The sequence below is a fragment of the Lepisosteus platostomus genome, chromosome 7 (genome assembly GCF_059453375.1).
Source record: "Lepisosteus platostomus isolate fLepPlt1 chromosome 7, fLepPlt1.hap1, whole genome shotgun sequence".
In the NCBI taxonomy this organism is placed as follows: domain Eukaryota; kingdom Metazoa; phylum Chordata; class Actinopteri; order Semionotiformes; family Lepisosteidae; genus Lepisosteus; species Lepisosteus platostomus.
Genome location: NC_142617.1, coordinates 50,892,756 through 50,917,239, shown reverse-complemented (window position 1 = coordinate 50,917,239; position 24,484 = coordinate 50,892,756). Strand labels below are relative to the sequence as shown.

Sequence of the window (24,484 nt, the reverse complement as noted above, 5' to 3'; positions counted from 1 at the left end):
GGAAGAGCTATAGGATTCTTCTATAGCTCTTCTATAGGTTGGCACCAACCCAACATGGACTCAATGATTGAAATTTGAAATTTAAAAAACACTCACTGTTCCCAGTGAACAGTACAGTACCAATAGGGAAGAGAGAGAGATCCAAAGTCTGAATCCGTTGATAAAATAAATATTAAATTGCGGTTCAGTAAATTATAAAGTTCTGTACATCAATTTCAAGTATATCTGAGTTTTAATACATCTGAGTTTTAATGAGCAGGAAGATCTTTAGACTGGGTTCATGTTTTTTAAAAGGATTTTTTTTCTTTGATTTTTCTTTCTTGGCTTTGTTGCGTCTTTTTTAAAAACTTCAAAGAAAACGTTTCTAAAAAAAAGTCTTTGGAACTGTGGTGGAGAACTGTAGCATGCTAGCGATGTGGATTTTCCTGACCTGGTTTTGGCTGTAAAGTCTGATGAGGCTCCGCTTTGCACTTTCCCAAGTGGTGCTCGTACGATGGGCAGCGTGATCACACTTGAACACAGCGCCAGAAATCAGGACCGCAATGGAACCCACCTCAAGACCCCCCAAGTAAATTCAGGTCTCGGACCTAAAGACCTGGACCTTGGTCTTCATGACAGAAACTGGCCACACTGTTCTGCAGAAGCATGAATGCTGAATTACATACTGAATGTTCTTGGAACAATAAGATATTATGAATGACCCCCCACCACCTCCATAATCTTTCTTAAAAGACCCTCCTGTGAGCCCCATACTGCTGCTGTTGTGGCTTTGGGGAATCAGATCCAGCTGTGCTTGGATACTCCAATTCTGGCTTTGATGATGCCGGGGAGAAAGAGCATCTTGGGATTTCTTTTGACCTTATTTTAATTTTAGTCTTGTATTTGTCTTTAAGCCAGTTAGGCATAATATTTGCTTTTGCAGATTTTTTATCACTTGTAAAATGCATCCAAGTTTTTTTTTCCCTACAAATCAGCTACAGCCTCTGGTAGTGTCTGAGTTAGCCCTTGTCTTCTTTTTCTTTTCGTTTTTCTTAGTAGTGAGTACGCTTCAGAAATGTGTGAACATCTGCCTTGTCCTGTTAGACATACAGTATTGCTAAATAGAACAGTTTCCTTAAACATATTGGTTTCTGTAGCGATGCAGAACCAGGGACAGACCTTGATTAAGTATTGTCATTTGTCTTTAAAAAGAAGTGCCTTATGCTTTGTTAGGAATTACAGTTCTGCCTGTCTTTTCTTATACAAAAAATAGGAATATTCTTTTTATCACTACTGAATGAAAATTAACAATTAGTTCCTTTGTTACCTCTTCTGATAACTCCCTTGGTGCAGTGAGTTAGATTACCCTTTCATCTAGATAAAAGGCTGTGTCTCAGAACGGAATTCTTAGATAAGCAATTAATTTGTGAGTAGAGATTAAGTGACTGGACTTAATTTAATACGCAGTTTTCATTTTACAAACCTAGTTCATTCCGGTGTGGGTACCTGTGCATGCTCTTTGATTGTTAATAACTCTATTAACCATGTCCTTTTTTGCCACAATTCACACAACTCAATTTTCATTTTTTTTTTTAATTTAACAAATTAAATCTTTCTTGTCCCCCTCTCCCTTCTATCCCTTTCATCGGAAATCGCTGATTTAAACAAAAAAATAAATCTGTCTTTCTGTCGGTATTGAATTGAGATTTTTTTTCTTCTTCAAATGTTCTGCATCGTGCCATTGATTTCAAGTAGTCTGTTTGTCATCTTAGTCAGCACAAATTGCTGTTTTTTTTTTTAGCAGTGGCAGGAATTAGGCAGTTTGACTGAGAGTTTCCAATGCTGTGAGATTCTTAGGTATTATTTGCTTGACTGCCTAGTTTAGCATTCTGCCTTTCGAGCAATTCGGAGATTAGGAGTGTCTCAGGGTTGGGCCGGGGGGCAGGGTCAGTGGTGTAGCGGGGGGGTGTTTGGTGAAGAGAATCCCACTGCCCTGGTCTTCTGATTTCTGAACCCCCTGTCACACCCCCTAGCTCTTCTGTCCTTCCCCCTAGGCACTGCAATCTATTGACTGAGCGTTAATCTATCGGTCTGTCGTGCCAGACAGCAATTCTTCAATAGACGCTTCATCACAGCTGCCCCTGCTCCTTGCTGGGTTAAACAGCACTCCAGCACCGGCTCTTCATTGGCAGTTCTGCCAGTCCGAGGAATGTTTTCAGCAGCAGACGAGCACGCCGCTCTTTAACTTGTGTTTGGGAATTTTTGTTTGCCTGCATTATGCACGTGGAAATTCGTAATTAACGCAATGCGTTTAATGTCAGGTTTGAAAACTACCTGTACTGTACGACTGAGAGTTCGTACTGCTGAATTGGGACGTTCCTTTCAACACCGTGAGCGAGAGCAAAGTGGGGCCGACCCCCTACCCCTGTGGAGGTACCAGCGGCCGGTGTTGTCATGACAGGTGGTGGATCCCGCGTATTTGAAAGACCTTTTACTGTCTTATAGCAAGTCCCCCTCTCTCTCTGATAGTAGTTAGGACAGCTGCTCATAACAATCGAAACAGATTGTTTCGGTCACACCATGCCTTTGTTTTGGTCCACGATAAGGAGCTGCCCGTTTAAACCCTGCTGGTGGGGTGACCTTGGTCACTGCAATGATTTGAGCTAAATGCGTTTTCTCTGAAAAGCTGGCACGCTGGCATACCTTAATGTAGGTCACTTTATTACCAGCTGGAATCAAACTCCACGCCGATCTGAGAGGCATGCCAGGAATGCTGATATCGCCTCCGATCAATGGGCTGCTCAATAGGCACGATCAAGAGAAGTAGCACACTCCGATACCGTGGGCTGTTTCATTAACGTGTTGTCATGACAGAGGTGCAGCTGATCAAATTAAGAGGGGATTACAACTTGTTTTGGGTTTTTAAAGTGCTGCATAAGCGTGTGATCAAGCGGGTCAATGATTTAAACTGATATGTGAGCCAAGAGCTCAGTCTTGCCATGTTGTACTCTGTGCTGTTGTAAGAATAGCGGACTTCAAGTGCTGCATTAAAAAAGAGTTTCTCTCATTTCCACAGTGTTTATATCTTGCATGTCTTTATCTAAATGTTATGGAGATTAATATTTGCTATTCGCGGAACCATGAGGGGGCGGAACCAACTAAAGAAAGTTTCTAATTCTGCCTTTTGTGTCAAAATTGGCAAAATAAAAGCCAGCGCTAATTAATCTCACAACTCACAGTAGCTGCATGCACTTTAAAACACAGCACAAACCTGAGTTTATATATCTATGACAAAAACAAAGTATATGTTGTACCGCTGTTTGCCAAATATATTAGAAAGATGAGATCTATTCATTATTTTACGTTCTGCGCTAAAGTTCCATTTTCCTAGGAAGCAGAAGTAGATTTCACTTGTCTGTTTCACCTTCTGTCCTGGCTCACCAGGCCGCAGTTACTGTGGCTGGTGCATGGGTGTGTGCGTGTGGTGTGTCCCTAATCGAGCCCCATGTGGTCATGTATCCACAGCCCTGTGCACGGAGGAGTGTGCCCACGGACGCTGCGTCTCTCCGGACACCTGCCAGTGTGAGCCGGGCTGGGGAGGCCTGGACTGCTCCAGCGGTGAGTCACACTTAAAAGGATTCGAGGCCCTGCACCCGGCTGGCTGTGCGGAGAGAAAAAAAAAGTCGATATCCCTTTAGCAGAATGAAAGGTTGGACTGGACGGAGGGGGAGAAGGAAACGATGAAAGCATTGCATACCCTTTGCTTTAGTGCTTGTTAAATTGGTTTGGGAAGGAAGAGAGTGGAGCTGTGAAGTGGTTTATGAATATGGATTAGAACAGAAGAACATAAGAAAGGTTACAAATGAGAGGAGGCCATTCGACCCATCTGTTATCAGGCTTGTAGGTTTGTGTTGTTAGATGGAGCAATCAATGCGAGCTAAAACAATCAGCCAGCTGACCTTCCAGAAGTTATTGCTTAATGCTGCTCTCCAGGCTCTTTATTTATATGGTTTTATTGCTGTTCTGGGACAAGGGGAAAGGTCCCAAGGTCCAGGAAATTTGTTAGGCAATCAGCTAAATAACCCTTGAGACGTGGAGTACAGGTGGCGTATTGACTAAGCATTAATACACTTCCCAATGGAATGACAAGGAATATTACAGGCCAGGTTAAAGGTTTCCGCAACGCTTCATGCTGTTGACAGCAAGCACTCTTTTATTTATTGAATGTAGAATCGCCAATTGTTTTTGTTATACGGGCTCTAATTTTGGAAAAGCCAAATGTTCTTTTTTCATGTCTCGGCTCTGACCGCACATGGGAGAGGATGAGGAAGCGTAGGCAGATTCCTCTGATCCACCCCCCTTTGAGCCAGTCATCATTCAACACTTCACAGGCAGCACACGCAGGAGGTTCACGTCTAATTGGAAGACAGGCTTGCAGGCACCCGAGAGGCTACAGGTGGCACTGTGTCTCTGAAATCTGAGAGATTCCTGTCCGATTAATCCCACTTTACCCTCAGCAGCTAATTGCGCTTCATTGCTTGAGGAATCCTAATCCTAGTCAGCTAGTGACATGACTCAGGCTCATAGATTATAGCGGTAATCTTGGTAGTATAAAAATGGTATGGTAGTAAAAATCTGACATAAAGAGTTTGTACTGTACGTTTGCATATTTTATTAATATCAGAAGAATGATAGATACTGGTGCGGGCGCAGAACAGCATAGCCATTTGTAAATGCATTGTGTAGGGTAAGTCCCTCCGGGAAGGAAAGGCTGTGTTTATTGAGCCCTTTCTCACAAACAAAAATGTAGTGTACTCTGCTAATTCACAATATTAAAAGCAGGCCTGATGATTGAGACAGAGACATTGCTCATAATTCTCATTTCCATACTGGGCAGGTATCCAGGATTTTTTCATTTATGAGCTTTCATCTGTAAAATGAGGTATGGGTGCCAATTTTTAAATTAAATCTGCCTCCTTTCCTTCTTCTAAATGGGGTTTCCTGTCTTTCTTCCCAGTCCTTCTGATCTGAAATTTCCTCCTGCACAACCATTAATGGCCACATTAGAGAACGCAGTGAGGGGATCTGGTAGCAAATTCAGTCTTCCTTCAGAAGGACTGAGCAAAGTGTCTTCTCTGTATGACCTTGAAATCCGAGCTCTCCACTGGCTTCTCCCATGCGCAAGACCACATTCAGAAACACCCCCAGCTCTTAATAATAATAGCAGTGTGGGGAACCTGGTTACACATGTTATTTGCCTAATTTAAGTACTAGGGAGCAGATGGGTGAGGTGGTATTTTGGAACTGTACCTACCTGGGGAGCCTTAACTGGGTCACCGGAGAATGAGAAAGGGAGCTGTGGGTGGCTAGAGGGACTGTGTGCTGGGGCAGAGGCAGCATGGCCAGTTTACCTGTGGGCTCTTTCACTGCGCTCTACACCTGTCACAGCCTGCAGCTCAGTGCCCCCCACACAGAGCGAAACAGGCCCGCAGGGGAAAAGCCAATGGAGACAGAAGCCAGACCTCCTAATCCTTGACCTCAGACCTAGTTTGAGCACCTGAGTGTACTTTAGTGCCTGCTAGTTTTATGAGCTGGGATTCAGACAGCATCTGCTGTGTTTCTAATGTTTCTTCGCTTTTGTGCACAGTTAGCACTGACCTTTTGAGTGTATATATAAATACTGTCAGAGCATTTTGTCAGGCAGTGCTTGAGCTACAGAAAGGTAGCTCAAGCTGCTGGGCAGCTGATTGTCTACTAAGATGGAAATGCCTCCAAAAACATGTGGAAGCAAAGTGAAATGGTCCGCAGGATGGAAGTAAAATGTATTTTATGAATGTAAAATGTATGTTTCTGAATTTATGGAACTCAAAATAAACTCAGATCTTGATGTGATTTTTCTTACAATTGCTGGACCCTATACAGGAACAGTGGGTTTCCTTTCGCTGTGTCTTACTGGTGTGTTATTAAGACTTTTTCATAAACACCATTAGACCCTTGTACTTGCTGCTGTAGTGAAAGAGCTTACTTGTTCTCCAGGTACTGCTACTGTATGTGCAGAATAATATGTAGGATGAATGCACTGGTCTCCAGTGACTGGAAGAAACAGACAGAAACATTGCAGTGTTTTTTTCTTTTTTTAGCTTTCTTTTGCATTTTTTCTGTTTTCAGTCACCGTGTTACATGTGCCCTGTAGTTTGCAAGTCTGTTTGAATTTAAGAAGGAGATTTAATGCACTTCAGCCAGCGTGGCATGGACGTAGTTTGAGCAGAACCATTCAAGGATTTTAGATATTAACTGCCCAGGATTTTTCCAAATCGGCAATGCTTTGCTTAGGATATTAAGACAGGATGACCCTGTCTCTCTGCACGCTGCCTGATTCCAGACAGAAATTAGTTTGGCAATTTCCTTGTGACTTTCAATTTGAATCCCTTCTTACTTTGTGGGCTCCACACGTCAGAGGTTTTGTGTCAGAGGATAAACTGTGAATTTCATGCAGCACGTTTCTAAAGTTTGCCTCTTTTTGTTAGCTGCAGAGTACTTTAAAGAACCTCAGTGGGACTGGGCAAATCTGAGGAGAGTGGTGCCTGTATTTATAAAGGTTTTGGTTTTCTACTGAGCTGGTAAATGTAAAAATCTTCAATTTGGTGCCACTCCAATAAAACAAGCAACCCAGCCACTGGATGGAAACCAAGTGCCGGCTGAAGTGTGTGAATCAGGGAGCAAAGAAAATGAACTTTCATTTGCCCCAGTGGTTCCGGACACGGACTTGCAAGGAGATGATAACATGCTCTGAGAGTGGTGCTGCATTAAGACTTCCTGCAAATGTGTTTTGCTGTGTTTTTCATGCTTGCAGTTTCCTTCCAAGGTTCAGAGTTTCTGATTATGCATCAAACATAATTAGGAGTTACGGTACACTTACGGTATTCCATATTATTAGGGCGTCTGTCATTTGTAAAAAGGAATTCCACGCACCAGCATAAACATGGGGAAGTATAAATACTGGACATATACATAGTACAGTACATATACATTTGTTGTTTTCATCCTCTTCTGGCTGGAGGACTCCATTCCATAAACCTAAACAGTTAAACCAAAACTAAGGTATTGCAAATGATGGTACTGCTAATTATAACATAAAAAGCAGAGCAGTAGGCCAGTAGTTCCTGTGCTGTGAAGACAGATTCAATGTACAAAAAGTCTGATCTTACACACTACTAGGCCTTGGAATGAAATGAAACATTTCTCTTTCTTTCAGAAGAAAAAAATGAGACAGTCTCAAGACTTAAAAACGTGTATACATTGTCACTTTGAATTCTTCAAAATAAACATCTTTTGAGAAACCCCCCTTAATTGGCAGAGCACCCGGACAGTCTCAGAGGACCTCTTGGTTATTCCAGCACCACGCAAAGGGCAGGGACATCAGCACTGGCTGGAAAGTGAATTACTCCACTTACCACAGCACATTAGCCCATTTTACAATACATTGGTTTTTATACAGTTGCCGTTGTAACCTTTGTCTACAGTGTACAGATGCATTGTACATTAGTAAACCTCTTGTCATTCAATGAAACGTTCTTGGAGTGCACGGACTGATCTCCAAGTGTCTTCTCCATTGATGTTCAGGATATATGGAAAGGCTGGTAAAATTGGAGATCTCCGTGATCTACTCTGCCTGTTCCTGAACACAGAGAGAGAAGAGGTGTGGGTTTCTGAGACTGGCAGAGAAACGGTAGGGGCACCTTCTCCTGTCTTCTTCTCCGTCTGACTCCCACCTGTCGTTCTGCAGCTCTGCAGGAATCTGTAGACCCCTGGGCTTTTAATTCTTGTTTTTCTTGTAAACAATTTTCAGTCTTTGGTCAAAATTTAGACGGGCCTCCTGTTGCTTTTTATAAAAGGAAGATGCAAGCGATCTTAGCACGGAGCTGAATTTCACTCCCTTGGATTGTGCCAGGTGGTGCAACTGTACCGTAGAAGAGAAAATTAGACAGATAGAAGATAAATTGCACACTGTAGGGAGTTATAAGTCACTCTTACGGCTTTGGAGTGTTGTTGTGTGAATTGATCTATAGAAAACGATCTTTAATAGTACTAATTGCTTACACTTATATAGCACTTTTCTGGACACTCCACTCAAAGCGCTTTACAGGTAATGGGGTCTCCCCTCCACCACCACCAATGTGTAGCCCCCACCAGGATGATGCGATGGCAGCCATAGTGCGCCAGTACGCTCACCACACATCAGCTATCAGTGGAGAGGAGAGCAGAGTGAGTTCAGTTCAGAGATGAGAATTGTGGCCATGATTTGTAAAGGCCAATGGGAAATTTAGCCAGGATGCTGGGGTAACACCACTACTCTCTTCGAGGAACACCCTGGGATTTTTAATGACCACAGAGAGTCAGGACCTTGGTTTTACCTCTCATCTGAAGGACAGTGCCTTTTTACTGTACAGTGTCTACATCACTATGCTGGGGCATAAGGACCCACACAAACCACAGGGTGAGCGCCCCCTGCTCGCCACACTAACACCTCTTCCAGCAGCAACCTTATTTTTTCCCAGCATGTCTCCCATCCAGGTACTGACCAGGCTCACACCTGCTGCAGTGGGTTGCCAGTTGTGAGTTGCAGAGTGATATGGCTGCTGGCAAAGGGATCTTTATTGATCTTTAAACATTATAGAAGTTCAATTGAATATATTACTTTTTGTGAACATAATCAATCTTTATTCACTGTTAATGTGAATTTGCATAGGCAGTGTAGTACACATAATTCACGTGAGTTAAGTGATTTCAGTGTGTGTGCCGTACAGATCTTTATTAAATTTCATAGTGACTCTTCTGAGGCATTGCCCATGTGGCTTAACAAGTATGGGCCTGGCAGGTGTTAGAAAGACCAGGGCTCAGTCTGTGTTACACTTCCACAACTCAGGATACACACAGTACGTGTGCTCCCTTGTGACCAGCAGTGTAGTTTCAGTACCTTGTGAACTAAACCTTGACTCTTCATTATTTCCTGATGTCGAGGAGACTTATGTACATCCTTGTGTTTTCTCTGAAGCAAAACGGTTTGCACGGTTCAGTGCTCTGGTAACACGAGTGGAACGTCTTGGTTGTCCATTTCATTGAGTTGCTCTAAGTGCAGCCCCTCGACCCAGTACCTAGTGGGGATAGTAACTGTCACAATTATAGTCCCTCCTCCTTAAGGGTGCTCCAACCCTTTCACTTCAGACTTAATTCTGTGCACCTGACCCCTGTTACCAGCCCACCTTAAAAGCCAGGCGCTGACGTTCATCCTGGCTCTGCATCTGGTTTCCGCACCGTGCGAGTTTTAACCTCTATCCCCATTCCCTGTCCGCCGGTTCCGACCCAGTTCCTGTTTTAATTTCTTTTTGGATGGATCACCTGGCTATGGACTCTTGCATTTTTGGATTCCCTCTATAGATTACTTTTGGATTGTTTACCTCGGCCACACCTCCCCCGTGCACCAGCGCACTTTGGACACGCCCCCCCGTTTTCATCCCGTATTCCTGCATGACTTTTTCCTAGTGTTTCTCTACTTCTTCGGATTGTGTCGTCTGCATAGGGTCCGGAGAGAACTGTTCATTACAGTAACAGGCTGAGCACCAGAACTGGGTCTTCTTGTCCGCTGCCCCTCTCTGAGGTACAGGCTGTGCTCTGCAGTTCAAGGTTAAGCACACACACAGAGTTATCCCTGCAAGGAGACCAACACCCCCGCCTCGACAGAGCTGAAACTCGCATTCCAGCACAAAGCCAACAGATTTATAGTGCATCGACATCAGCAACTAATTTGTTCTGTCAGTTTCTTTATTTCCTCTTCTCAAGTTTGATGCTTTTCACTCTCCATCAATTGGTAACCATCCATCATGGTTTCTATCACCCTGAGAAGCCGGCATTTTCCAGGTGAAGCCCCAGATTAGATAGTTGTCAGCCTCTCTTAGTTACAGCAGCAGCCTGACACACTCAGTGGTAAGAGGTCCATTCATTATAGGGCTACCAATGGAACAGTAATAGGGCCCAGCGCGTTGCTGAGATTAGACGTGCTGGCTGCCATCCTGCTTACAGATGCGCAGGTTCGGAAAAAAGTTTACAGCGCAGCTTCACGTTCGTGCTTCTTGGTCCCGCGACTTCGGGGGGAAGTGTTGTGCACTTTATTGCCTTCAAGGCAGTTCAGCCCGTGAAGCGAGATTGATTCAGGAGATGCAGATTTAATAAACAGATTTCTCCATTTCCAGCATGGCCTCAGCACCTTGCATTTTACCCCCCAATCAATCACCGGGAAAACTGACACCTAGATCCAGTGGCCCGCCTGACAGCTCTCTTTCCATAAGCCCTGCCAGAGAGATCCGCGAGGCTGCGGCGCCGACTGGGGCAGGAGGGAGAGGAGAGGCAATTGCAGAGCCTGCTGCTGTGAAAGAAGCGGGCTGCACTCGCCCACTGGTGCACTGACCGCCTTTCCCCATTCAGCTCGGCTCCTGAACTGACTGGATTCACTTTCAGTGAGCTTGACATACGAGAGGTGCGCGCACGACTGATTTAATTTATTCTTGCGTTGTTATTATTATTTCTTCTCCGCAGCAAGCGATTATTTGCTCACTATGCATGTTAGACTATGTTTGGAGTATGTAGGAAGGAAAAAATTGAAGAATTCAGAAGTTCTAAATTGAAAAAACGACTAACTTGGTGCTAATAATAATAATAATAATAATTGCTTACACTTATAAAGCGCTTTTCTGGACACTCCACTCAAAGCGCTTTACAGGTAATGGGGTCTCCCCTCCACCACCACCAATGTGCAGCATCCACCTGGATGATGCGACGGCAGCCATAGTGCGCCAGAACGCTCACCACACATCAGCTCTCAGTGGGGAGGAGAGCAGAGTAATGAAGCCAATTCATAGGGGGGGATTATTAGGAGGCCATGATTGGAAAAGGCCAATGGGAAATTTGGCCAGGACACCGGGGTTACAGCCCTACTCTTTTCGAGAAATGCCCTGGGATTTTTAATGACCACAGAGAGTCAGGACCTCGGTTTTATGTCTCATCCGAAGGACGGCGCCTATTTACAGTATAGTATCCCCGTCACTATACTGGGGCATTAGGACCCACATGGACCGCAGGGTGAGCGCTCCCTGCTGGCCCCACTAACACCTCTTCCAGCAGCAACCTTAGTTTTTCCCAGGAGGTCTCCCATCCAGGTACTGACCAGGCTCACACCTGCTTAGCTTCAGTGGGTTGCCAGTTGTGAGTTGCAGGCTGATATGGCTGCAAGTGTTCTCATATTTAGTTCCTTATTTATGCATTGCTGGAAAATAAATACAAATTAAGCGCCATCTTCTCCGTCACCTGAACTACTTGTAACAGAAGTAACCCAGAAGGTGTAGTAATGAGGAAATGGGCAACTCTCCTTCTTCTCATGGACTGGGCTGTTTCACATGTCCAGCATGTCAGCATGCTCACAGTGTCCTTTGAAGTGGGTAGGAAACCAGACCTACTCAAAGAAACCCTTGCAAATGCATGGTAATTGTGAAAACTCCGTACAGACAGGTGCCCCAGCCTGAAATTGAACCCTGGACCCCAACAAATATGAGGCAACAGTGCTGTCTGTCTTGCCACCAAGAACCAAAAGCACTGCAATCTCTGTAAATGTAATATAGCTCGTTCTTACAAAACTTTGTAGTGGAAAGTTACTATTCCATTATGGCTTCCTCCATTGAAACAATGACACAGAAACGGCATGTTTGTGCTGAAGTATGTTTTTTAATCTAATCTCCTTTGCAGAAATTGGCAGAAATTGCCTTCAGTGATTACTCTGGCAAAAGGTCCGGTGCATATGTGTGTGCTTCACTAATACAGGGGCTAGTCCCAGGTGCAAGGTGATTTGTTTTACATTAATTGCTTAAATAAATCACTACATTAACATTCTAATGCCTGACACAGTGCTGTTTAATGATGCATGGAGGCACATGTGATAAATCCCTGAGCTGTTCATTAGTAAGATCTTAATAATGAGCTAATACCTGCCACCAAGTTAGGAGGAATTAGAGAGAGACCTCGTAGTTCTTCTTTTGTGTGCTGTCTGCTACAATAGCCCAGTGTAACCATTCTAAACAGAAATTACTTTCTTGGCCCTCTAGCTACTCTTAAAATCCCATTAGATGAGATTTACTGTATTCAGAACACTTTTCTAAAGTGTTGCCTCTACCATTATTTTTATGTGTTCAGCCATTTTTACTCCATACATCTTGGTATAAAAGGAAAATACATAATTTATTTATACACAGAGAGTTTTATTTATCATAGTACTGATACCTTCTGTGACGTCATTTTGAGACTTCTGTATGAATTGCTGTCTCTTTCGTGGAATACAGTATGTAGCTGATTGCAGTGTTCACCAAGCTCCACTTTCAGCAGCTGGTGGTTCTGATTTCCATAAGACATTAGACCTCCTGTCTATCATACTTAAGAGAAGGCTGCAGTTTCTAAAATATCTCGGTTGTAAGGATCACATCCAGCTGATAGTAGAATCTCAGTGCTGCCAGAAGAAAACTGTAAAGAATGTTGCTGTTTCAAAAACTGTAAAGAATCACAATTCATTGTTTGGGACATTGCCATCCTTATAAAATTCCAGGGCCTAGCTTATAATATCAATAATGAATAATTATTACCCCTGAATCACTAATCTTAAAAGTGTACTTTTAATAGAAATAATCAGAACACAAGAACATATTCACTTGCATCTAGAATCCAGCCAGGTGCACATTTGTAGTGTTTAATGATGAATAAATCGGAAAAGTAAAAGAGAAGCTGCCTTGCTTGTGAAGTCCTTTCAGCAGGTGGTGAGGGTAAACAAGTCTGTGCTTGAGCTGATGCTCAGTGTAGCTCTGCAGTGGTTAGGTCTGGTGCATCTCTGTGCTGTGATGTATTCATTCTTTCTGGCTACCCTAATGCAGTGTCCTTGATTGTGCAAGGAAAGAGCATATTAGCAGTCTCTTGCAGGTCCCAAGCTGTACCTGTGATCTCCTGATATTTAACCCTGGACTTAATTTGAGCTTTGTAGTGATTACAAACTGTCCTAAGGGACATTGATTCTACGCTCTTCCCCAGCAAGTCCACGGTGCTGACGAATTAACTCGAATCCCTGCCAAGTCCAATTAACTGTCAGCGAAACATTGATGTACTTCTTCTCTTTGAGTAAAGTTAAAAACAGAGTTTTAAAAGTTAGATTTCAGATGAAGCCCTGGCACGTTGATCTGTTTGTCTGATTTTTGTTTGTCCTTTGTATGGGCTTGGATCTCCTCTCTGGACCTCAGCAACATTGGAAAAAGTGAGGTCCCCAAAAAATCATCACAGAAAATGGTCCCCAAAAGATGCTTGTTTTGAAATATATTTGTATGTTTTTTTTGGCATTTTTAATTCTGGTGTGGTTCAGAAAATATATTAACAGAAGAGATTTAAGTCAACAAAATCCTGAAACCAGGAGGTGGGAGGTGAACCTTTAACCATCATTAATCATTCAGCCAATTATATTAAAAAATATTGCCTTTGTTATAACCCCACCCATTTGGTATAGCCAGTTGGGCGTTTTTCAATGAGGAAGTGTGATCAGACTTCTCTGACCCGCCCACCTTCAAGCCACTTGCCCATTAGCACATCACAGGAAGCACAGCCTTGTGCTGTGAGCCGAGAGATCCCTGGATGAGTAGTCCTGCCCTATCCTCCTGCCCTCCTCAGCCAGTTGTGCTCCAAGGCATGACGAACCCTGATCAGGGTCGGTAAGTGACATGACTGTGGCTCGAACCCGCGATCACAGAGCTCCATCTACACTTGGGAATATTTACAAGTGGATTGCCTTTACCACTTGAGCCATTTGAGAGCTACAGCCAGCTGCTTTTAAACTGATCGATCATATCCCTGCGTTGCTGGACGAGTTGAACAAGTAGGTTTAGAGGAGCTTAGCAGACCAAGTTAAACGAGCAGTAATACTGGCTCCCCAGCTCACTCCCCCTGTGCTCAGCTGCCAGACCTCCAGCACGAGCATGTAGACTGATGACGGGTGATTCTGTCCTCTTAGCCAGACCGCTCGAGTGTCAAAAAGTTATTAGAAGGGGGATTTGATAGCAAGAACTCTATCATAAATTCTTTTCATTGAGGCACTCGTTCAAGTGGTCTCTTTTTTTCACCTTCTTTTTTGTTTTGCTTTCTTGGGTGGCTCAGGACAAACCTAGAAATAAAGAACTTAAATCTGAAACATGTCTCGGTCCTCTGGACACACGGATTTGTGTGCCATTTTGAATTTGTTTTTTTTTTAACTTTAAATCTGTTCCATTTGCCATACTCGGGCAGTGGCTGAGAACTCACTGCTTTCCCTTGGACAGTGAGATGGGAAAGCAAGAGAACCTTTGCCTGCTACTTTCGTTAAGCGAATTTGACTTGAGGATCAATAGGAGGGTGTTTAATATCCCCAATAAACTGGTAGCGTTACAAGAAAGCTGTACTGCCCTAGAACAGACCAGAGAATTCCCCAAGGTCGAGATAAACAACTCTCTTTCCTCCTTGTTTGATTACGTTAATGTAGTCTTTAAAAGCCTCGGAATTAAATTAAATTCAGGGCTTTGCCACTGAGCAGGAAAAAAGAACTGATGTGACGCTATCATCTCGAGCTGGTTTAATAAGAAGAATGAACAGAAGCAGAGTGTAATCTATCATGTCTGTAAAGGTCATGAGGCTGATGGGGATCAAAGGTAACCTTAAAGGAATTAGAATTGCAGAGCAGAGCACGGTAAACTTATGAGAGACCCCACTTCTTTCTCTTTCTTCCACTTGTTCTCTCTCCAGCCAGCTGGTTCTCCACAATTTTGGCTCTTAAGAAGATCCTGCTGATTACTTTATTATTATGTACAGTATTTGGATGATGCGTGTATTCAAAACAACTTTTATTTGTACCTGTTTACTTTGTATCTTGGGTACTTTGCTTAAGCAATTAAGGAAAAGTACCTTTTTCGGGGGTGCAACAGCAGCAGAGATCCATGAGTTGAGTCCATAGTTGTCCAGTTATGGGTCCAGATCCAAACCCCAAATTTTTTTCTTTTTCCTCATGTTTTGCAATCAGCACTTATTGTTAGGCTTCTTTTCACCAACAGACTTTAGAATTGCCAGTTTTACTAAGACCTGTCTTTACAGCTATGCCTGCTGTTTGACACGAGGAGAATGGACTGACACAGCACTCTCCTGTCAGAGCTACTCCCACAGTGCCTTGCAGTAGAGTGTGCCAATAGGTGGGGGGTGGACCTTGGGCTGACATCACTGCAAACCTGGAGGCACTATATGAGATGCACCGTTGTTTCTCCAAACACTGAGAGGGCGCTGGCCTGCTGTCACACATCCTACCCCAGCAGGATTCTGACAGACGACTGCCACACGACTGCCACAGTTCAATCACAACCAACTTTGCCAGGGATTGGCCTGGCCCAGCTTGAACTGGCAACCTCTGGTCCACAGAGTTTACCATGCATTTCTTAACTAGCGCCATAACTGGTTGAGCCACACAGCAGTCCTCTTTGCTTTAAGAAAATTGAACCATTTATTGCTTAATCAATGATTATTGTTTATTATTAATTGAACATGATTAACTTAGGCCCAAACACAGGCAAAGGTATTTTTAAGGCAAAAACCACTCCATGTGGAGCGTGATGTTTTTGAAGCTCTCAGAGCTTCAGGTCTCTCCAGCCGGACACTTGTAAAAATGCTGATCAGTCCTACTCATCTTAACAGCTGGAAAAGGGCCAAAGCAATTAATGGAGATGAAGTCTGAAAGGAAGCCCTGAATGGATAAGCTTAAATGTGTTTTTACAGTAGGGCTTTTTCCTGACATCTGCAACCGTATTACAGTAGTTGTGTGGAATGGAGAAAGTAAATCATTCTAAATTGTTTTGATTGAAGACAGTGGCTGTCATTGGTTTTCTCTGACACTGCAGAACATGCAGCATCTCATGGGATTTGGGGACAAACAACCCGTTAAGACGCAGAGAAAGTGCGTCCCACTGCTTTGCTTTCAATGAATTACCATGCGGCCTCTTTGGTAACACACGAGGGACACCTCTTCTCCCTGCCAGCACGGAGTCTCTCCATGGACTTCTTTCAGCAGCGCTCAAGGCAGCTTTGTTCTTCATTGCTTTATTCGGCCTCCCAGTGACTTTAAAACACACTGGAATAATTCATGGGGGGCTAGTGTGCCAGGACAGAGGAAGGGTGGGGAAACTACTGCATTCACAGCTTCAGTGAGTTTATGATCTTTTTCACTCGCAGGCGCGGCAGTGAAGTGGAGATCGGGGTTGCGGGGGTGCACTCCCACCAGCTCTGTGGTCCCTCTGTCCTAACTGACACACTGCCAGTGTCAGCCATACAATGGCCTACATGCATAGAGTTGCTAGGCCTACTTGTAACTTGCTGCCAGCCTCTAACAGAGAGCCTTAAATGACCCACTGTAACGAAAGCTTTCTTTCTGGACCCTATGCAGACGACACAATCCGGGGTAGAGTGAGGAAAACAAGCATGCGGGAGTCAGGAATAAAAACAAGGGGCGTGTCCATAGTGCGCTGATGTTCGGGGAAGGTGTGGCCGAGGCAAACAGTCCAAAACTGAGTCCAATGGGGAATAGGAGGAAAGGCAAAATCCAGAACCGGGCGGTCCATCCAAGACAAACAGAATTGCAACTGGAACCGGGTCAGAACCGGCAGGAACAGGAACTTTAAAACCTTGACGGGACCAGGCGCTTCCAGGGCCCGGACTCTCCTGGTATGGGAACCAGAGCAGAGCCCGGAATAGAGTGAGCGTCTGACTTTTAAGGAGAACTGAAAAAGGGGGTTGGAACAGGGAGCAGGTGTGTGAAATGAGTGGAAAACAAGGAAGGGCTGGAGCGTCCTTAAGAGGAGGGGTTTACGAACGTGATACCCACAGCCAGCATTTGTTTTTGCTGATTTTGAAGATGGGGCCCTTATAAAGTCAGGATATTTGCCAAGGTAAATTCAGGTTTGAGAACTGGCTTTGAATAGTCTGCTTTTTGATGTGAAATGCAAAGGCAGTTTGGAAGTTCTGTATTTAACCACTCATATTTTGCACATTTGTTGCCATCAACAGGCAACTTGACAGCGCGTTTGAGACAATAGACGGTGCTAGTACTGAGAGGCGCTACACAGGGAGCAGCAGCACCGCTGGGTAATGCTGGGCTGAATGGTTCAGTGATCTCCCAGCCATCGAGCGTCTCTCCGTAGATCAGTCTATAGAGTGTCTTTGTCTTAGGCTGTCGCCTTACGCTTATATCTTATAGCTTCTAGCTGATGTGTGGTGAGCGTTCTGGCGCACTATGGCTGCCGTCGCATCATCCAGGTGGGACTGCACATTGGTGGTGGTGGAGGGGAGTCCCCATTACCTGTAAAGCCTTTACCTTTGAGTGGAGTGTCCAGAAAAGCACTATATAAGTGTAAGCAATTATTATTATTATTAATTATATCGTATAAAAGTCAGATCAATAAAACAGTACAACGAGGTCGGCTGCTGTGTGTAAAAATTCAGTGTGAACAATTTGGAAATAAAACTTTATGGACATTTAAAAAATAATAAGAAAATCTTCAACCAGTTAACCTTCATTCTCAGAGCAGTGATCACCTCCTCCTTCTACTATGTGAACAGTACATACTGTATGTATGCTAGTATTAATGAGCCTGTGCTTTGAGTTCCATCTCCTGGCCTACATGGGGCACGTAGGGCTGGAGGAGGCTCACCTTTCACCCTGACAGTGAGGTAAATAGCCAGCCTGCTCCTCCTCCCCAGGATTAATATTTGTTCTGTCGGTGAGAGGACAGCTACCTGGAGAGAGTCATAAACCCTTCGCAAGATTTATTTCCTTATGAAGCACATTTGCATTAATGTGAGATCATTAAAAGGCAATTACCGTGCCATGAGGAGGCTCTGCAGATTGAGAGGTTTTTTCGGATAAAATTTCTTGTTTATCCCTTCATTTTAAAACCTCATTTATGGACAAAGTTATTTGAGCTATTTTGGTTCTAAGGTAAAGAGCTTCAGCTTCTTTGGAGGCGTGGAGCTCAGGACAGCGTGCGGAGTGTTTAAAGGAGACACTTGTCATCCGGAACTGTTTTCAAACTGCTGCTGCCAGGAACAGCAGCCCTTCCAGCCGGACAGCATCTTACCACACTGGGGGGTGAGAGAGGGCCGTATGTCCACATGTGCCACAGGATCACGCAGGACAGGGAGAGGGGAAGGGGTGCCACACGCAGCCGACCACGTGCCTCTCTGCCCCCCTCTCTCTCGCTCTGCCAGTGGGAATCCAGATGCTGAGAACATTGGCAGTCCTTGAGGAAGCAGCAGCAGTAGCAGCAGCTGCACCTGAGCCACAGCTGCCCTTAGGAGGCTCCGCAAGGCGTGAAGCTCACAGCCTGCCCCTGTTGGATGCCCTTACCATAGCGGCAGGGCTCCGGCTGTCGCCACAGTGCGCTCTTGCACTTTCACGTGAGACGCACCGACCCACACGAGGATGGACCGATGAAGACTCAGATCATCCCCCTCTCTCAGCTAAGTACCCTCCTGTATCTATAAAATCATCAAGACCCAAAATGGAAACAGTCCATTTCTACTGCAGGTGATAAATATAAATATATTATAAGTATAAATATTACATCAAAGAAAGACATGCCAGATTCACAGTGCTCTGTTGGCTGTGTGCCCTGTGTGTGGCCTGCAGTGTGCTCACTTATCATTACGCTCCTACCAGCCATCTGTGAAGGATGCTTGAGGACTGGGAGGTGAGGAGGAGTGATTAGTGTTTGGATTTCTGGCACCAGTCTATGGTGGTCTATGACTGTCTAGTTCCAGGTGTTGGGGGTATAAAACCAATCAGGGCTTCTCAAAGGATCTGAACATTCTGTCCTTTTTTATTTTTAGAATTTGGTACTTAACTGACTTCCTTTAGCCCGAACCAGCACCCACAGACTGGAGGCCATTCTGTATTATTAACATTAACATTATTAAACATTATTAACATTATTTAACATTATTAACATTATTTATTATTATTATTATTATTATTATTATTATTATTATTATTATTATTATTATGCAGTATAAACTGGGCTGTGCTGATGTGCTTTACCTTTCCACTTTAGGAGCTTAGTCTTTAATCAAAGTTTTATTTTTTCCTCACTGGTAAAATCCCCAGCATGCCTCAGTGTTCCTTGCGTGGTTTGTTATTGAAGAGCCCCCAGAGGCTATAGGGAAGAGCTTGGGATGTTTTTCTTTCTGATTTGTCAAACAGGGCCACCCCCCTGCTGAGGTGATGCCGCATGGCCTCGTTTTCCTTTCGGTCAAATGTAGTAGCCATCTCGTCCATCTGTTTCGGGTCACAGTGACCTTCAGAATCCCGTCAAAAAAAGGCAAAAAGCAAAGCTTCTCATTTCACAATCAGTCCGACACATTAACACCTTCCATGGCAATTTCAGCAGAAGGAAAATCAATAAACAAAAAGGTGAAATGAATATAAAAAGCGCACAAATGATTGCAGAGCGAAGAAAACAACAAGCCCCAAACTAATCTAAACTGAAAACCATGGCCTCTGTCCAAACGTGACAGGCTCAGCACGACTTGTTCCACACTGTTTGCCTTCGCTATCACTTCTGTTTTATGTGACTCCGTGTGGACGAGCCAAGAGGGGGGGGGGGCGGCCCCCCAGGGCTGTATGTGTGAGAACAGGAGCAGGAAGACGAAGCCGCAGGCTCCAGGCTTTCCTAACCCTCTCGCAACAAGAAATCAATCGTGTCAGAAACATCTGGATCACTCCACTGCCCAGATCAATACCCCGCCATCGACCCGCTGCTGGCTGATGGCTAAATTTGCTGCATCATAATTAGAATTATTAATTAAAAATAGGAAATCAATGGACACAAATTAAACAGCATACAAGTGTGTTTTAGTCATCTGACATTGTCTCCAGAGTCCCTGTTGTTAGCTGTTATTGACCCCGTGAGTCCAAACTGAAATGTGTTTATTTTTATTTATTTAAAGCCCTCCATCATTCAGCTGAAGGTTCATTTACATGTGTCTGCTTATCGTTTTTGTTGTCCGGCTTTCAAGGGGAAGGTTTTTTTTTTTGAGTGAATTATTTAGCTGTGAAGGCGGTGTGACAATGTGCTGATGAAGATGGTTTAGCAGGAGTCTGCAGGTTTAGAAATTATCTGTTACTTTGGTGTGCTGGGTCAAGGATTTTTTCATATTACTCCTGCATAATAGCAGGTCCTGAGCTGTCTCTTTTATGCGGAGACAGGTTCTCCTCTTAACTTTCCTGTTAAGTTTCGGCTCGGCGTGTCTCGGTAAATGAAGAGATAGTGTGGCTTGTGTGGATCCCTGGGAGCTGAAAGATCAGATGTTGCAGTAGCTGGTTCAAGCTTGCCAATTTGACTGCAGGACTGCACAGGCGCCAAAGCCATCTGACCTTGCCTCATAATCTAACGGGGAGGGCTCCTGTGGGGTAAATAATCGTTATTTTGTGCTTGAAAACATTAGCAGAAGGACTTTTGCCCTGATTTGCAGAGATGCAAATTCAGTTCAGCCTGTCTTGGTGAGGGTGATGACAAACCTTTTCATGAAACCCCTTTGTGGGAGCTTGCCACTGTAAGTGTTAGAAGTATTCCCATCTATTGTGCATCCAGTCTCTGTGCACTTGGCCATGGTTTCTCATAGTTTCACTGCATCTCTCTCTCTGTTGTGTGATCATTGTGTTTCACTATACCTTACTGTTTTCACCACGGCCCAGTAAGCTTTTATAAGAGTTCCTCCAACAGAAGTGCCTGTTTTTGGTTATTCCTATTCACTCACACTCAGAGCTTCTGCAGTACATGCATTTTGATTAAAAAACGGTTATTAAGAACCGTTCAGACAGCCCAGACTTCGGCATTCAAAATGTAAGCTTTACAAGAAAATCATTCTAAAAGTCTATTTCAGATTCAATAAAAGTTTATTGGCGGTGAAATCATATGGCACAGATTTAATTGAAAAATGTTTCTGGAAAACAGTGATAATCTTCTTGAATCCTGTGAGAGCATGAGTGTGCAAATGACATCCACACCAGCAGCTTACCACAGAGATTCTAGCAAGTCAGCAGAATTCAGGATTATTAGTATTGGCGTTTTTTTTTTTAGCATATTCAGACAAGCATGAATTAATTTTCAGAATGATATTTCGGAGACTATTCTTTTTGCTCCCTTATCGTCAATAAGCTCATAAATAACATTCTAATAACTGTTAGGAGCTCTGCTGGAGCCAGGAGGCTCCTGATATTGTGTATTGACAGCCCGTACAACAGCAGATTTATTGAAGGAAGAGGCATTTGTCACACACACTTAACATGATAATCCAATTTTTACACAGCACTCTTGTTGCTGTAGGATCTTGTACTTAGGAAGCTCTGTTTCACTATATGCTTCTTTGGAGATATTTGTTAAAAGAGATGATCTCCTTAAAAATAGATTATCTCTGATGCTTCATCATTCTGAGTTATCCATGTATTATTCTGAATTCGTCTTGCATAGTGTGCTTTTACTTTTGTGTGCAACTCGTCACCGAACTCCAACAGTCAAACAGGCAGAATAGTTTGTAGTAAAGACCTACTGTATGATGAATTGTTCCCCTGGCGACGCCAGGTGAAAAGCTCTGTGTTCATGCCTTAAAATGCACTTTTGAAGACCAATTCCCTTGCGTCATACTTCTGCTTAAAAGTTGCTTACTCGATTAATTGCTGAACCTTTCTTCTCTCCCCGCATCGCCTATTGATTAAAGAACGTGAGGGTGTTTAATAAGTTCGCTTCCAACGGAAAAAAAACCCAACACGTTTTCTTATCTGGTCCTGCAGCGAAGCTGCAAAGGTGAATGGGGCAGGTGTCCCTCCTCGGGTTCGTGTCTGTCCACCACCCCCCTTGCTAGGACTTGAGATGAGACAGCACATCCTGGGTTTTGGGCTGCGTCTGTCATAATGCACGGTTGCAGTCCTCTGCACAAGATCATGAGCCATTGCAGGCTTTACACACTGCGTGATCCTGTACGTAATCCAGCAGCAGGAGGTGGATATTTCGGGAGTGTATTGCCTATTTCGTATTGATTTGCATACACAGAAATCGGATGTAAAGATATCAAACATGTATTCTTATCTATTAGCAAAAAATTAATTAAAAATCTGTACAGTTGACAATGCTATAAGAACATAAGGACGGTAATAAACCAGATGAGAGCATTTGACTTAACTCGTTTGGTTTCTAGCGACTATTGGATCTAAGGATTTTAAATGATTTGTAAGCTTCACGGTCCAAGATGGAACCATCAAGCTCTGTCAGCCTGTCCCAGTCCTTTGAGCCTGGCAATATATGTGGTCATTTTTTCTTTCTTTATTCGTGGAACAGCAATATCTCTTTCTCAAGTGGTGGCTAAAATTGTACAAGAAGATTTTACAATTACAACATGATGCCTCTTGATTTCATTTATATGCTTTTCACTCTATCACCTGCCATTTTTATTGCCTCCTCATTGTGTAAACAAAAGTAAGCATGTAAGTCTCTCTTCATACGCTTTCTCGGGCTCAGGGTTTTTCATTTTATTTACAGTTTATGCTTCTGCTACCTACAGGCAACACTCCGCACTTTGTTTACATAAAATGTTATTTGTCAGGTGTTTGCCCACTCTTTTCTTAATGTTTTTGAATTTTCCATGCTGCCTCTAAAGTGTTGGCTAATCCTTGTGTTTGGGTGTCATTAGATAGTTTACTGACACGACCTGAATCTAAAGCATTGATATAAATGAGGAAATTGTCCTAATATAGATCCCTGTGGTACTCCCCTAATTATCTTGTTTCAGTTTGAGCATTCATCCTTTATCTGTACACTCTCTTTTCTAACGTTAACCAGCTCTCAACCCAAAGATGTGCAACTTTATCAAAAGCCTTCAGAAAATCTAAACTTGCCATATCCTGTTTTTTGTTTGGGCGAATTGCTCATAGAATTGTAACATGTTAGTTAAACAAGACCATGCAGGTGATCCCTTAGAATCCCCCATTCCCAGGCAGTTTTGTGTTTCTGCCTGGACAGCTTATATTAGTTCCCTTCTCTATAGGTTTGTGTATTGAACATTAAACTAGTTATAACCTGAGGAGGCATCTTAGCAGAGTGCATCCTGCACATGATTTCTGCCTCTTTCATCACAGTTTAACACACCCTCAGGGGAGATGGGTTTCTGACATTTTTCTGACTGCGTTCCTTCATGCTATTGGGAAAAAATACAGTCAGTTTATAGATACAGCAGGAGAGGGGTAATAAATAGGCTTTACTTAAATGTGCTGAAGCGTCTAACTTGCAGCTAAAGAGGAATTAAGAATTTCCCTTTGCAATGTTGGTTGAGTTACTGGGTATTAGAAAACTCTGCAAATTAAACAGTGCCTACATTTCAATATATTTGTCACCTGGGTCTATTTTATAGTTAAATTAATAATGGGCAAGATAATGGAAGAAATACAGGCAGCTTAGAGATACAGTAGTTGCACACAGCTGTGTCAGCTGAGGAGTATGCAGAGAGAACAGAAACAAGCTGTTTAACATCAGCTAGATTTTGCACATTGTTCTTTCTTTGCATGGATGCATCCTGGCCATACTGCAAATGCTCAACTTGTTTGGTATATTTCATGCTTTCTGTATTTAAGATTTTAGTCTTAGCCTGCAATTCCATGGAAACTGATGAGACTCCTTTTGCAAAACTGTGTGAGCCATTAAAATTTATACAGGATGCAGATTTCCGCTTGTCGGTCTACAGTAGGTAGCCTGTTTAACATGATGTTAAAGTAAAGCCAATATTAAATAGGCTGTGTAACTCCATCATATGCAATTTATGCAAGATTCTTAAGGTGATAAAACCTGGAATTGATCAAACTGTTATGCAACAGGAGTCTCATTAATTTACCCAAATGGATTTTTTTTTTCAGTAAAAAGCTTGAATTAGGTAAAAAGGCTGATGAATGCTGATGGGTGACCTTGCTGCTCTGCTAAAGATACAAGCCCTTTGTGATCTGTTCCGAAATCAGCTCTGCTCCACACGCCATTCATATCTAATGTGTGAGGGTCATTTGCTCTATCTTCTGAGAAATCATCAGTGCAGAGCTGCCCTCCCTGTGTCAGGGCCTGGAGCAGCACAGCAAACACATTGAATCAATATCTGCAGTTCAGCTGGGGCATCAAACCATATTAAGCAGACAGAGTTTTCTTGGAAGCTGCAAAAACAGGCAGTTACTTCCAAGAAGACCTGATCATACAGTGGTCATCAGTCAGAGGACAGGGAACTGACTTGAAGAGAGAAGGTTTGTCTTAACTTCCACTTCTTGTTACTGTGTTGTTGTCAGGGCTGACCTTCCTAAATCAGCAGCATTAAAAGATGTGCCTGTACT

General features: G+C 43.4%; 1 protein-coding gene across 4 annotated transcripts in view; it reads left to right on the top strand.

The window, feature by feature from the left end:
* The window catches only part of megf11 (multiple EGF-like-domains 11), an 88,654-nt gene that overhangs the window by 31,046 nt on the left and 33,124 nt on the right, over positions 1-24,484 (top strand). For all 4 annotated transcript variants that reach the window (XM_088641061.1, XM_088641063.1, XM_088641060.1 and 1 more), the window contains one exon: positions 3,505-3,597. In XM_088641061.1, the coding sequence (XP_088497187.1) occupies positions 3,505-3,597 (93 nt within the window). The remainder of the gene's footprint in view (positions 1-3,504; positions 3,598-24,484) is intronic.